Source organism: Malaclemys terrapin, chromosome 1 (genome assembly GCF_027887155.1).
Source record: "Malaclemys terrapin pileata isolate rMalTer1 chromosome 1, rMalTer1.hap1, whole genome shotgun sequence".
NCBI classification, from domain to species: Eukaryota; Metazoa; Chordata; order Testudines; family Emydidae; genus Malaclemys; species Malaclemys terrapin.
The window spans coordinates 189,775,314-189,788,028 of NC_071505.1; the positions used below are offsets into that span (position 1 = coordinate 189,775,314).

General features: G+C 43.9%; 1 protein-coding gene across 8 annotated transcripts in view; it reads left to right on the forward strand.

Annotated features, from left to right (window-relative positions):
* The window catches only part of ITSN1 (intersectin 1), a 209,889-nt gene that overhangs the window by 76,825 nt on the left and 120,349 nt on the right, over positions 1-12,715 (forward strand). For all 8 annotated transcript variants that reach the window (XM_054048532.1, XM_054048525.1, XM_054048540.1 and 5 more), the window contains 3 exons: positions 32-95; positions 10,805-10,942; positions 11,661-11,776. In XM_054048532.1, coding sequence (XP_053904507.1) covers positions 32-95; positions 10,805-10,942; positions 11,661-11,776 — 318 coding nt within the window. The remainder of the gene's footprint in view (positions 1-31; positions 96-10,804; positions 10,943-11,660; positions 11,777-12,715) is intronic.

Genomic DNA, 12,715 nt, shown 5'->3' on the forward strand with positions numbered 1-12,715 from the left:
TTGTTTCTTAACCCTTGTTCTAATTTGTTAGGTCCACAAGCAAGAACTATCCTTATGCAATCAAGTTTACCACAGGCTCAGTTGGCTACAATATGGTAAAGATAGTTCCTTTAATTTTTCTCAAATCAGAAAAATACTTATCACTCTGGATTATACCCTTTCTGCTAACTTGTTAAATTTTTCTGTCTTTTTCTTTACACAAGATATACACTAAAAACTGCATACTTGTACACATTAACATTACTATTTAATAATGCAAAAAGAACAGGAGTACTTGTGGCACCTTAGAGATTAACAAATTTATGTGAGCATAAGCTTTCGTGGGCTACAGCCCACTTCTTCGGATGCATAGAATGGAACATATATTGAGGACACACACACACACACACACACACACACACACACACACACACACACACACACACACACACACACACACACACACACACACACACACACACACACACACACACACACACACACACACACACACACACACACACACACACACACACACACCATGAAAAGGAGGGAGTTGTCTTACCAATTCTGAGAGGCCAATTAAGTAAGAGGAAAAAAAACTTTTGAAGTGATAATCAAGATAGGCAACTCCCACCTTTTCATGCTCTCTGTATGTGTGTGTATATATATATATCTCAATATATGTTCCATTCTATGCATCCGAAGAAGTGGGCTGTAGCCCACAAAAGCTTATGCTCAAATAAATTTGTTAGTCTCTAAGGTGTCACAAGTACTCCTGTTCTTTTTGCGGATACAGACTAACACGGCTGCTACTCTGAAACCTATTTAATAATGGGCATTATCAGAGGAATTAGATTAGTTGCCATGGCATTTTTCTAATGTCAGCTAATTCTTATAAAATGTAAAAAAAGGTTCATAAAAGGAACTCTTCAAGTTTATTTTACATTAGATACCTATAGTATTCCTCACCTTCTGTATGGGTTGAAAACATACCTAGCATTTTTACTTGGTTTTGTTTTTTAGTTGTTCCTAAAAAAGCCACTTTGTTTCTCTTACCTGTAGTGAAATTATACCCTGGTATGCAATACAAAAAAGTATTTTTTTTTTTTTTAAATGTGTAATAAAGAAAACCGTAGCCTGTAAAATTGCCCTTTATCACTAGTTGTGTCCTGGCAGAAGCATTAACTCATTGAGTTTCTCCTCTTTGATGTGCTTTAAAGGAGTGTCCTTTATTTTTGTTTTTTCCTTAGCATTCTTATCTGCCAAAGTAGATTGCCTTCTATTAACATAACCAACCAGGTCCCTCATTTCTCCTTCAGCCTGAGTAAACTCTTGTACCTTGCTGTGTAACTGCATAGTGGCTTTAGTATTTATTTATTTATTTTTTTGCCTTTTTACTACTCTCCTGGTATTTTGGTTCCTGATTGTTCAGGGTCACCTTCTGTGATGTTTGAAATGGCCTCCATGCCACTTTTGTGTATTTTAACTGATTAATTGTTCTGTGCTGGCTATTTTTAATTAACTTCCTCTCTTCTTAAATCTCTGCTTGACATTCAGTGTCTCACTACAGTACTACCACATGATTTCCCCTGTGCTAGGATGCCAACTATATTGTCACTGTTACATAGTGGCTCTGCCATACTTGCTTTCTAAGCCAAATCCTACATGTTATTCAGGACCTACAGTAGCCTCTTCTCTTTTGTTTCCTAACAAAGTTGCTATAAGAAGCAATGGCAACCCAATAATCCAGAAGATCACTAGCTGTGACTGGGGTCCCAGTGAGGGCCAATGGAGGTCACTCAATTAGGGTGAACTGCAAAGAATGGGGTAGATAATCCCCAAAGCTGGTGGATATTTTCAATACTTAGATTTACCAAGCCAGCATAAAACAGCTTCTTTATTACTTCACTGGTTGCCCAGAAACCAACACCAAAGTTCCCTTGAAGTAACCCAGCCTCAGGCCTCAATCCAGGTACCCAAGTCAAATATGATGAAGATTTCTGAAACATCTTATTTCATCATATAAAAGAAAAGGTTCTACCAATTCCAAAGGATCGGACACATTACCTCCCAGGTTATTGAATATTCCAGATCTTACCCAAATACATGCTTACAGCCAATTCTTATTAATTAAACTAAAATTTATTAGAAAAGAGAGAGAATACAGTTAAAAGATCAATACATATATAGACATGAGTTCAATTCTTGAGGTTCAGATACATAGCAGAGATGGTGAGCTTTGTAGTTGCAAAGAGTTCTTTTAGAATTTTAGTCCATAGGTTATAGTCCAATGTCCAATATCACATTCAGGGAGTGGCAGCTTAACTGGGATCTCAATCTGGCAACTCAAACTTCCTGACATCTCAGATCTGCTTAAGCTTCATCAGGGGATCAGGACCCAGTGGTCTTTTATACAGTTTCGCTTGACCATACAGTCCTGGGTAAACAATAGGCTTTTGATGTAACCTCCTGTTTCCTAAGCACCAGCAGTAATTAGTTACACAAATTAACATAGGGCAATTTATCCATTAGGCGGTCTATACAAACTTCAAAGAGACAGAATGTCATTGTCTATATTTCACCCAAGATTCATCTAAATGTTAATATTCCCCTTTTAACCTCTGAATTAATAGTTATAGTGACAGACAGGAACTGTCTGTTTACATGACTATCATCTAAAATACACACAATTAGTATCACCTCTAATTCTTTAACAATACAGGTTTGTATTTCAAAGTTCTAGCCTATCTAGCCTTGAATGGCCTTAATTACCATTTTTAACATGTCTCTACAGGCTAACCCTGGGTTAGTTAGCCTGCAAGATGCTTAACTCTTTCCGGCCATGTGTTACACTCATTATAAGATTCATTGCAAGTATATAACAGTGGTAGCAACAGTGGTTGGCATAATTATACACCTCTACCCCAATATAACGTTACCTGATATAACACGAATTCGGATATAACGCGGTAAAGCTGTGCTCCGGGGGGGGGGGGGGCTGCACACTCCGATGGATCAAAGCAAGTTCGATATAACGCGGTTTCATCTATAATGCAGTAAGATTTTTTTTTTGGCTCCCGAGGACAGCGTTATATCGGGGTAGAGGTGTACTTTAATCAGACAACGTCACACTAGCCAAAGATGTAATACTTGCTGCCAGGGCTTGAAGTGTGTGGATGGCTGGAGGTGGATGGAGGGGAACAGTTGACACATTTGAGAAGTTCCAAACATAACTTGTAGTTCTTCTTTGAGTGATGTCCCTATGGGTGCTCCACTGTAGGTGCGGCAGTGCCCCCTGCGCCTTGGGTCAGAGATCTTCATCAGCAGTGCCCGTCAGACCACACGTGCATCTCCCCATCTCGCGCCATGAATGGGATGTGTATATATAGCGTTGTACAGTCTGACTGCCCCCCAGTTCCCTCTCTACTCCCTTTGGTCTGGGACAGAATCCGCAGCAAAGCCTGCTTCTCCTTTTGATCTCTGAGATAGTGCCTTACCTGTTAGTTTTAGTATAGTTTAGTAGTTAATTCTTACTTTCTCATCCTCTCCCTATTAAAAATAAATAAATATTATTTTTTTTGTCCTCTTACTCTCCAGTAGCTTACCCTTCATAGCTCTTACCCTTCAGAGCTTAGGTTTTCGTTTTGCAGCTTCCCGCCATTCCCGACTGAGAAGCTTTTCTCATCACCCTTATCTCTAGATCTCATGGGTTTAAGAGGTATGTTTCCTGCTGGAACACCTTCCTGGTAACTGATGGTCACCCACAGTGTATTTGCTGCGTGGGACAGGGACACATGGCAATGAGTACACTTTTTTGGTACAACTGACTGCCAGGGCTAGAAAACGTAGGACATTCGGCTGCGACTTTTCCTCATGGAGAAATCATTGCGTCCAGCATCAGACCCTGGCCCGGACGTTTCACCCGTGCAGCTCTAATGCTCCACTTGGTTGTCCACTGACCGTCATTTGCCCTGTCCTTCTAAAAGAAAATCTTCTCTTTCCCACACATGGGAAGAAACCGGCTCCCCCATGATCTTCTGAGGCAGCACCCACCAGAAAGTCATCCCCTGCAAGGTCAGTTCCCTCACATCCTCTGAGAGGGGACGTAGCTCCACAGACCGTCCAAGTACCTCCAGTACTGGAGCTAAGCAAAGGTCTAAAGACCCCAAGAGGGCAGACCTACAGCTGCTGGCACCATCTCTTGGCACTGGTACCAACTGCCCTAACCAGACCAACTTTGGGCACCACAGCACGGAGAAAACCACCAGCTCCGAGGTCCATTTTAGCACTGAGCAAGTCTTCAACTCCATCTGGTGTCTGGTCAAGAGAATGCACCTCTCCCTCAGGCACTGACCCATGCGCTGGTGTTGATGATGCTCCTCCCCAGGAGTTCAGAAACCCCAAGGACCTGCTTGTATCTTATCTTCTTGAGTCACCACTACTCAGATACAATCTCCCTCCACTTCCATCCTCCTCTCCAGAATCTCAGCATTGTTCCCTTTCCTCTCTGAGGATGGCACCACCCTTCCCCAGCATTGCAGAGGAGGAGGAGTACTTTGTCCCACTCTCATACTTGGGACAGGCACAAGATGCATCTTCTACATGTCTTCACTATCCACAGCTGGACCAGAGCCTTGCTATGGACCGCAATGGATTTAATACCTCATGCCGCTCCCTCCATATTGGCCATACAGGATCCTTGGGCCATAAACAGGGCACAGTTCGGAAAGCCTCCCATAGAGCAAAGCCAGAGGCCTACACTTTCACCATCTCCATCGGTCTCTTGACCACAAGACTGAACCTCTCCCCATAGCAGACAAGGAGGAAGACCAAGAGGAGGAAGTTTCACCACCACTCCACTTCTCCTCTTCTTCGCCCGATGAGGCTATCATGTCTCTACCCCCTACTGCAGCTAATGACTTTAAAAGCTTTCAGGAGTTGTTTCACAGGATTGCAGACTCCCTCTAGATTTCTTTGGAGGAAGTGAAAGAACAGCAGCATAAACTCCTTGACATCCTGCGTGCATCCTCATCCTCCAAAGTAGACCTTCCTGTCAGTGAGGCCCTTCTCGACCCCACCAAGGTGCTCTGCAGACCCCAGTGTCTATCCCACCAACCTGCAAGTGGGCAGACAAAAAATATTACATTCTTGCAAATGACATGGAATCTCTTTTCTCACTCCATTCCAAATTACTTCGTTGTCAACGCCGTACACAAAACAGGATGCCAATACCAACCTCAATCCACTGCTCATGACAGACTGGAAGCAATTGGAACTACACCTCTACCCCGATATAACGCAACCTGATAAAACATGAATTCGGATATAACGCGGTAAAGCAGCGATCGGGGGGGGGACTGCGCAGTGTGGCGGATCAAAGCAAGTTCGATATAACGCGGTTTCACCTATAACGCAGTAAGATTTTTTTTTTTTGGCTCCTGAGGACAACATTATATCGGGGTAGAGGTGTATATGGACGCACGGCTTATTTATCTGCTATGCTCCAATTCCGGATATCCAACTACAAGGCTCTCATGGCCAAATACAACTATCTCAACTATTCCAAAATACAGGAACTCTGCTAAGACCTTCCTGATGACAAAAAAGAGCAACTCCAGGCACTTGTATCCAAAGGATACCTCTTAGCCTGTATGGCTTTACAAGCCCCCTTGGACTCCATGGATACCACTGCCCATTCCATATGACTGCCGTAGTCATGAGACGGGCATCAGAGCCACACCTCTCTGGCCTTCCTAAGGAGGTATAAACCACTGTCGAGGACCTACCCTTTGAGGGCCCCAAATTATTTGCGGAGTGTATGGATGAGTCCCTACACTCCCTTAAGGATTCTTAAGCAACTCTCCGTCTCTTGACGTTTACTCACCAGCGCCAATGAGACACCTGGGGAAATACCAACTTCCTCCATGATCCCGACCACAGCAATACACCCCCCAACAACCGTGCGATACTCAACACTGTTGACAGAAGCCCCCTACCAAGCACAGACATGTGACTTCTCAAGGGCTACCTCAACTACCTTTGGCCAAATAATTTTGAAGGTGTGTTCGAGGCCCTGAGAAGCCTCCCTCTATTCCAATCAAAACAATCATCTTCAACATCCCACCAGTTTGGCAATCTTCTATCCCCTTTCTTTCCATCATGGCAGCTACTTACCTCAGACAAGTGGGTTTTAGGGATAATCAAGAAAGCATACTTCATTCCTTTCCTATGTCTTCCCTCCCTGCCCCCCCCTTCCCGTCCCTCTTCAGAGATCCTTCTCACGAACCCCTTCTACAAGAAGAAATAAATCATCTTCTGCAACTGGGAGCCATACAGCCGGTCCCATCCCAGCACAGAGGGAAGGGTTTTTATTTCCATTATTTTCTGATCCAAAAGAAATCCGGCGGGTGGAGCCAATCCTAGACCTTCGAAACCTAAACGAGTTAGTCAAACTGCAGTGCTTCAAGATGGTTATCTGTTCTACCATTATCCCGGCACTTGAACAGGGAGACTGCTTCTTGTTCCTCAACCTCAAGATTCATACTTTCACATCACGATATACCCTGCCCACACCCGCTTTCTCAGATTCATCCTGAGGACTGATCACTAGGGCTCCGTGTCTGTCACGGAAGTCACTGGTTCCGTGACTTTCCATGACCTCCATGACTTCTGCAGTGGCCAGTGTGGCTAACCCCAGGGCCACTCAAGTAGCTGGCTCTGGGACCAGCTGCTCAGGTGGCCCTAGGGATAGCCACACAGGCTGCTGCTCGGCTGGCCCCTGGCAGTGGTCCTGGGGTGGCTGGAATAGCCACGGTTTGCTAGCCCTGGCAGCGGTGCTGCTGGCCCTAGGCACGCCCCAGCAGCAGCATCTCCTCCCTCACGCGCCACCTCACACTCCCCAAGATTTAGTCACAGGTATTTTTAGTAAAAGTCATGGACAGGTCACAGGCCATGAATTTTTTTTATTGCCTGTGACCTGTCCATGACTTTTACTAAAAATACCTGTGACTAAATCGTAGTCTTACTGATCACTAGCAATACAAAGTACTGCTCTTCAAACCCTTGACAGCCCCTTGTGTGTTCTCCAAAGTCCTTGCGGTAGTGGCTGTCTACCTACACAAAGAAGGCGTTGTCGTCTTTCCATACTTAGATGACTGCCTCCTCAAAACCCCATCCAAAACAGATGCTCTTCACAATGTCGGAGTGACAATGGACCTTTTCTCGAGCTTCGGGCTTTGCATAAACCTGGAGAAATCTACACTAACATTGGTGCAACACCTGGAGTTTATTGAGGCACAATTGGATGCCATACAAGCCAGTGCCTTCCTCCCAGCTCTCAGATTTTCAGTTATAGTCAATCTTGTATTCACGGTGAGAACCTGTCCCCAGATCTCAGCCAGGGCATGTCGCCAACTACTTGGCCACATGGCAGCAGCTGCCTTCATGGTAAAGTATGCACATGTTATGTCTCCAGGCATAGCTACATAGTCTATGTACCTCACAAACGCATCCTTCACAAACTCCTATCTATACCTATGAAGGTCAAGGACTAACTAGTTTGGTGGACACAGATCAAAAACGTTTGTGTTGGGGTCCTTTTCCTTTAACCAGCACCGTCCATGATTCTAACAACCGACTCCTTAATTGATTGGGGAGCACACCTTCACATTCACACAGTGCAGGACAGATGGTCCTTAACCGAATCTACCCTACACATCAACGTCCTAGAGTTATGAGCAGTCTGCAATAACCTGCTGATGTTTTTTCCCACTGATAGTGTGATGTGCTATCAGAGTCATGACTAACAATATGGCCTGCATGTTCTACATCAACAGGCAAGGTTGAGTGAGATCTCACTCTACTCTCAGAGGCACTGAAATTATGGAACTGGTGTATCCAACACTGTATTGCCATCTTAGCTGTATATCTCCCTGGACACCAGAACACCACTGCAGGCTCACTGAGCAGGAGATTCTCCCACAATCACACATGAGAACAAGATACGGGAGTCCTTCAGCATATCCTCAACAGCTGGGGATTACCCTCCATAGGCCTCTTGGCCACACTGGCGAATTCCCACTGCCCTTAGTTTTGCTCAAGAGTGGGTCGAGGATGCGGATTCCTGGAACATGCCTTCCTTATCACATGGGATACACTGGTACTCTGCCTTCCTTCCCTTCCCCCTTCTGTTCAGAGTACTCCACAAGAACCAAGGGGACAGAGCCAGAGTCATGCATATAGCTCCAACATGGCCACCCCAGATCTGGTATACTTACCTCATTTGCATGACAGTATGCCCTCCAACCACTATCTGTCCAACTCCGTGACTTCTTTTACAGGATGAGGGTTGCATCCTCCATCCCAATCCACAGCTACTCCACCTGAACACATGGCTCCTCCATGGTGCTGGGATTCAGAAATAACCTCTTTGGAAGCAGTTAAATGTATTTTCGAACAGCAGGCGTGATATAACTAGAGGCACTTACCTCCACAAATGGACTAGAATCCAATCCTGGTGTGCCTCCCATCAGGTTGAGGCACTAAGCACTCCATTACCACTTATCTTGGACTATGTTTTATACCTTTAAAAGATTTGCGTTGTCCATGAGCTCCATACGTGTGTATTTGGCAGCCATCACAACCTTTCACTGCAAGATAGATAGCCACTCCATCTTCACCCACCCGCTCATTAAACGATTCCTGAAGGGCCTCCAAAATCTTTACCCTCACGTATGGGATCCAACCCCAGCCTGGGACTCTTGTCACTAGACCTCCATTCGAACCAATGGCAACTTGCTTCTATGTTCAGTTATCATACAAGAACAGTATTTTTTGTTATCACCTCTGCCGGTGGATTGGTGAAATTGGAGCACTTATGGCATACCCACCATACATGATTTTTCATAAAGACAAGGTTACGCTATGCCCACATACAAAATTTTTACCTGAGGTACCATCCACTTTCCATCTAAACCAACCTATCCACCTTCCCTGCTTCTTTCCAATGACACAAGCAACCAACAGGAGGCAACATTTTACATCCTGGACATCAGATGAGCATTAGCTTTCTATCAGGACAGAACTAAACCTTTCAGGAAATCACCACGCTTATTCCTCCCAATGGCCAAAAGATCTAAAGGTGCAGTCATTTCAAAGCAATGCCTTTCCAAGTGGATTTCACAGTGTATACATCTTTCCTACTCACTACACAATCGATAACCTCCCCCTAGAACTAGAGCACATTCCACTCGCTCACTTTCCACCTCAGTCACCTTTCTTAACAATGTCCTGATTGCTGATATTTGCAAAGCAGCCACATGCACATCAGCGGACGCTTTTAGCCATCACTACACCATTACTCAGGATGTCACATCAGATACTCTGCTAGGACACACTGTCCTATCATCCCCAGTAAATGCAGCTTCAAAGCTCCAGCTTTCCAACTTGGGGTATTGCTTTATAATCACCTACAGTAGAGCACTGGGGGTACTGCTTTATAATCCCCTCCACCCATAGCAACATCACTTGAAGAGACGGCTACCAACCGTGCAGTAATTGAACTTCTTTGAGATGTGTCCCTGTGGGTGCTCCACTCCCCATCCTCCTCCCCTTTGCTTCAGAGCTGAAAGATAAGCTCTGCAACAAAGAAGGAACTTAGGGGCAGTTGGGCCGCGCGCGCACACACACACACACACACACCCATGAGCGGGATAGATATATATGTATGTGTGTGTATGTATGTATGTATGTCCCGCCCATGGTGTGAGACAGGGAGGTGTGCATGTGCAATCCAAAGGGCACTGCTGATGAAGATCTCTAATCCCAGGCGCAGGGGGCGCTGCTGCACCTACAGGGGAGCACCCATAGATGAAAGGAGAGAGTTGCACTCCATGAGAGGGGTGATCTTGCTCACTTCCCTGAGGCTTATTCTCTGGAAGTAGAACCAGTGTGGTTGCGTGCAGGAGGCAGGTTTGTGAGCCCATGTTGGGGATGGCCCCACTAAGGAGATCAGTGGCACAGACCTGGATCAATGGTGCTGTGGGGGTTGGGGGGGAGGGGGGAAGGAATAGGTTAGTAGGGTTCTAAATTCTGCCCACAAATAAAGCCTTATACACTTGATATGTCCAAAACACTCCATTCTCAAAGATCTCTGGAATATGAGCCTTGGCTGAATGCTTTGAATCAGCATCCAATAACTAAGGAAGCTAAAACTCTGAAATCTAATGATGAAAATTTAAACTCTTAATACGAATAAAGACATTTCACACATGTGTCAGAACTGGTTTAGACCATCATCAGACATCGTTGCCTTGGTTTATACTTGGTTAACATTCAAGTTTTCTTTGCATTTGTCAGTGCTGGATCTTAACTTCTTTTAAATGAAAGCTTAAATTCCAAGAACATGGTAGCAGCCTCCAAGAAAAACTGTAGGTGTGCCAAACCACCATAAACGAGTCCAATTTGACCCTGCCTGCACTGCATTGTGCAGTGGATATTTGTGGGAGGAACAAGACTCCACCTGCCAATCTTGCTTCTTGTAGTGGGTGCACCGGTAATTCTAGGCCTGGAGGAGTAGAAACCATGGAGCAAATGTGGATGCAGAGATTATAAATTGAGGGAAGAGGGGTGGTACACTTGATTTCAGTCCAGCCATAAGAGATTTTAAACTTAAATGGGGGAAAATTGTTGTCAATTGTCTAACAATAGAAATAAGAAAAAATGAATCACTTGTGAATTGATAATATAGAAACCATGCCACTTAATGAGTATTTGAATTTAAAATTATTTAAAAACTGATTTATTGGGTCTTTTCATTAAACAGGAATCTTTCGGATATTGACCAAGATGGAAAACTTACAGCAGAAGAGTTTATTCTGGCTATGCACTTAATTGATGTGGCCATGTCTGGCCAACCATTGCCACCTGTACTGCCTCCAGAATATATTCCACCTTCATTTAGGTAAAATGGTTATAAATTGTGCTATTTCATTCCTAAACTACTTAATCTTGGTTTTGTTTGGGAAACCTATTTTGATCTTTCTGTTCAGTTGTGTGGAAGTCAAGGACAAGGGGCTAGAAAAAGCTGCTACTTATCCCATTATCTTTGCATTGCACAGATGGCATGCAATACTTTCTCACTGGGGAAATGTCTGCTGTAGCTTTTATTATTTGTTACTGGCAAATGAAGACTCTCCATCACAAGAAGTGACTTTAAGAGTATTTAAGTGAATTTTAGGAAAATAAAGTGAGAACTAAAGCAATTTGAACTAAAATCTATTGTAATTCAGCTACCCAATATTATCCTCCCTTTGACTGCACCACAAGGAGATGTGTGAGAATTCAAAACTTGGCCTGAACTTCTATTGTAGTAAATTCTGGCTTTTGGTCCAGTAAGTATTTATGGATTCCAGACGCTGAGTCACCCTACTTCTTTTTCCATTTTCCTTTTCCAAGGCAAAATTGCAGTGAGAAGACACCTTTACATATGTTCACTGTCTCAGGAACTTGAAATTTAATCTTACACATAGTGATTCATAACTTACTGCACACAATGTTTTTTTTTAATTAAATTTGAGCTCCTGTATCTCCTTGCTTCTTGAGCTCTTGCCTAGACGATAGTTGTCAAACATTTTGGCCATAAGTGGTTTACACAATTTATAACTATTTTTAATTGGCAGAAGAGTACGCTCTGGCAGTGGCATCTCTGTGATAAGCTCAGTATCTGTAGACCAAAGGTTGCCGGAAGAACCAGTGTTGGAAGAAGAACAGCAACAATTGGAAAAGAAATTGCCAGGTAAGTGAGTTTGCAGTAGTGTTGTAGCTGTGTTGGTCCCAGGATATCAGAGACGAGCTGGGTGAGGTAATATCTTTTATTGGACCAACTTATGTTGGTCAGAGACAAACTCTTGAGCTACACAGAACTCTTCTTCAGGTGAGTGAGTGTAAGTTTAGATAGTGCTTTCTGCTTTATCAGGATAGAACATATCAGCTGTTCACATATATTAATAACATGAAGATTTTTTTGTTATGGTTACATTGTGAAGCAAGAAGCATGGCTGAGATGTTGCTGTGTCCAGCTGATTCCCAGTTTCTGAAATGGCCTCTGTGAGCCATTGGCAGCAGACACAGGAACAGCTTTCGCGCTGCTTTGTCTTGCCCTGATGGCTGGTAGGCCAAGACTGGGGCTACTGCAATAGTGGTATAATGTTGCTTTTGACCCTCACCCCCGACTTGCGCCGAGTGCATTTTGGCCTGTGTGGAGGATCAGGACCATGGTGTATATATACAGGTCTGTTTCATTGTAATCTATGTACTTTATGGTTTTATACACTTTTAATCAGTTCTGTTTAAGAAGATATCAGGTTTTCTGAACATTAACAAAATGGCTTCTGATATTAAAACCTCTAAAACTTTATCGAGGAATTCTTGGCTTATTACGTTGATACTTAATTGTTGGTGTGAAGCAATAGTAACAACCAGCAGCCAGCTGGGCTTATCCCGCATGATGAGTTTTTAGAGCATATTTCCAGTTGAAATGTTCACTGCATTTTTTTCAGAGAACTAGAGAAACAAAACTTGTTTCCACCCATCAAAAGTGTACTCCGTTTTCTTCACTATGAACTGCACATCTGCCCGAATGCCCCTCTGGCAAAGGAGGACTAGACTCAGCTAAATTACCTCAATGAATCTACTCTATACCCCTTTGTAGCAGGAAGATGGTGGCCCTGGTAGA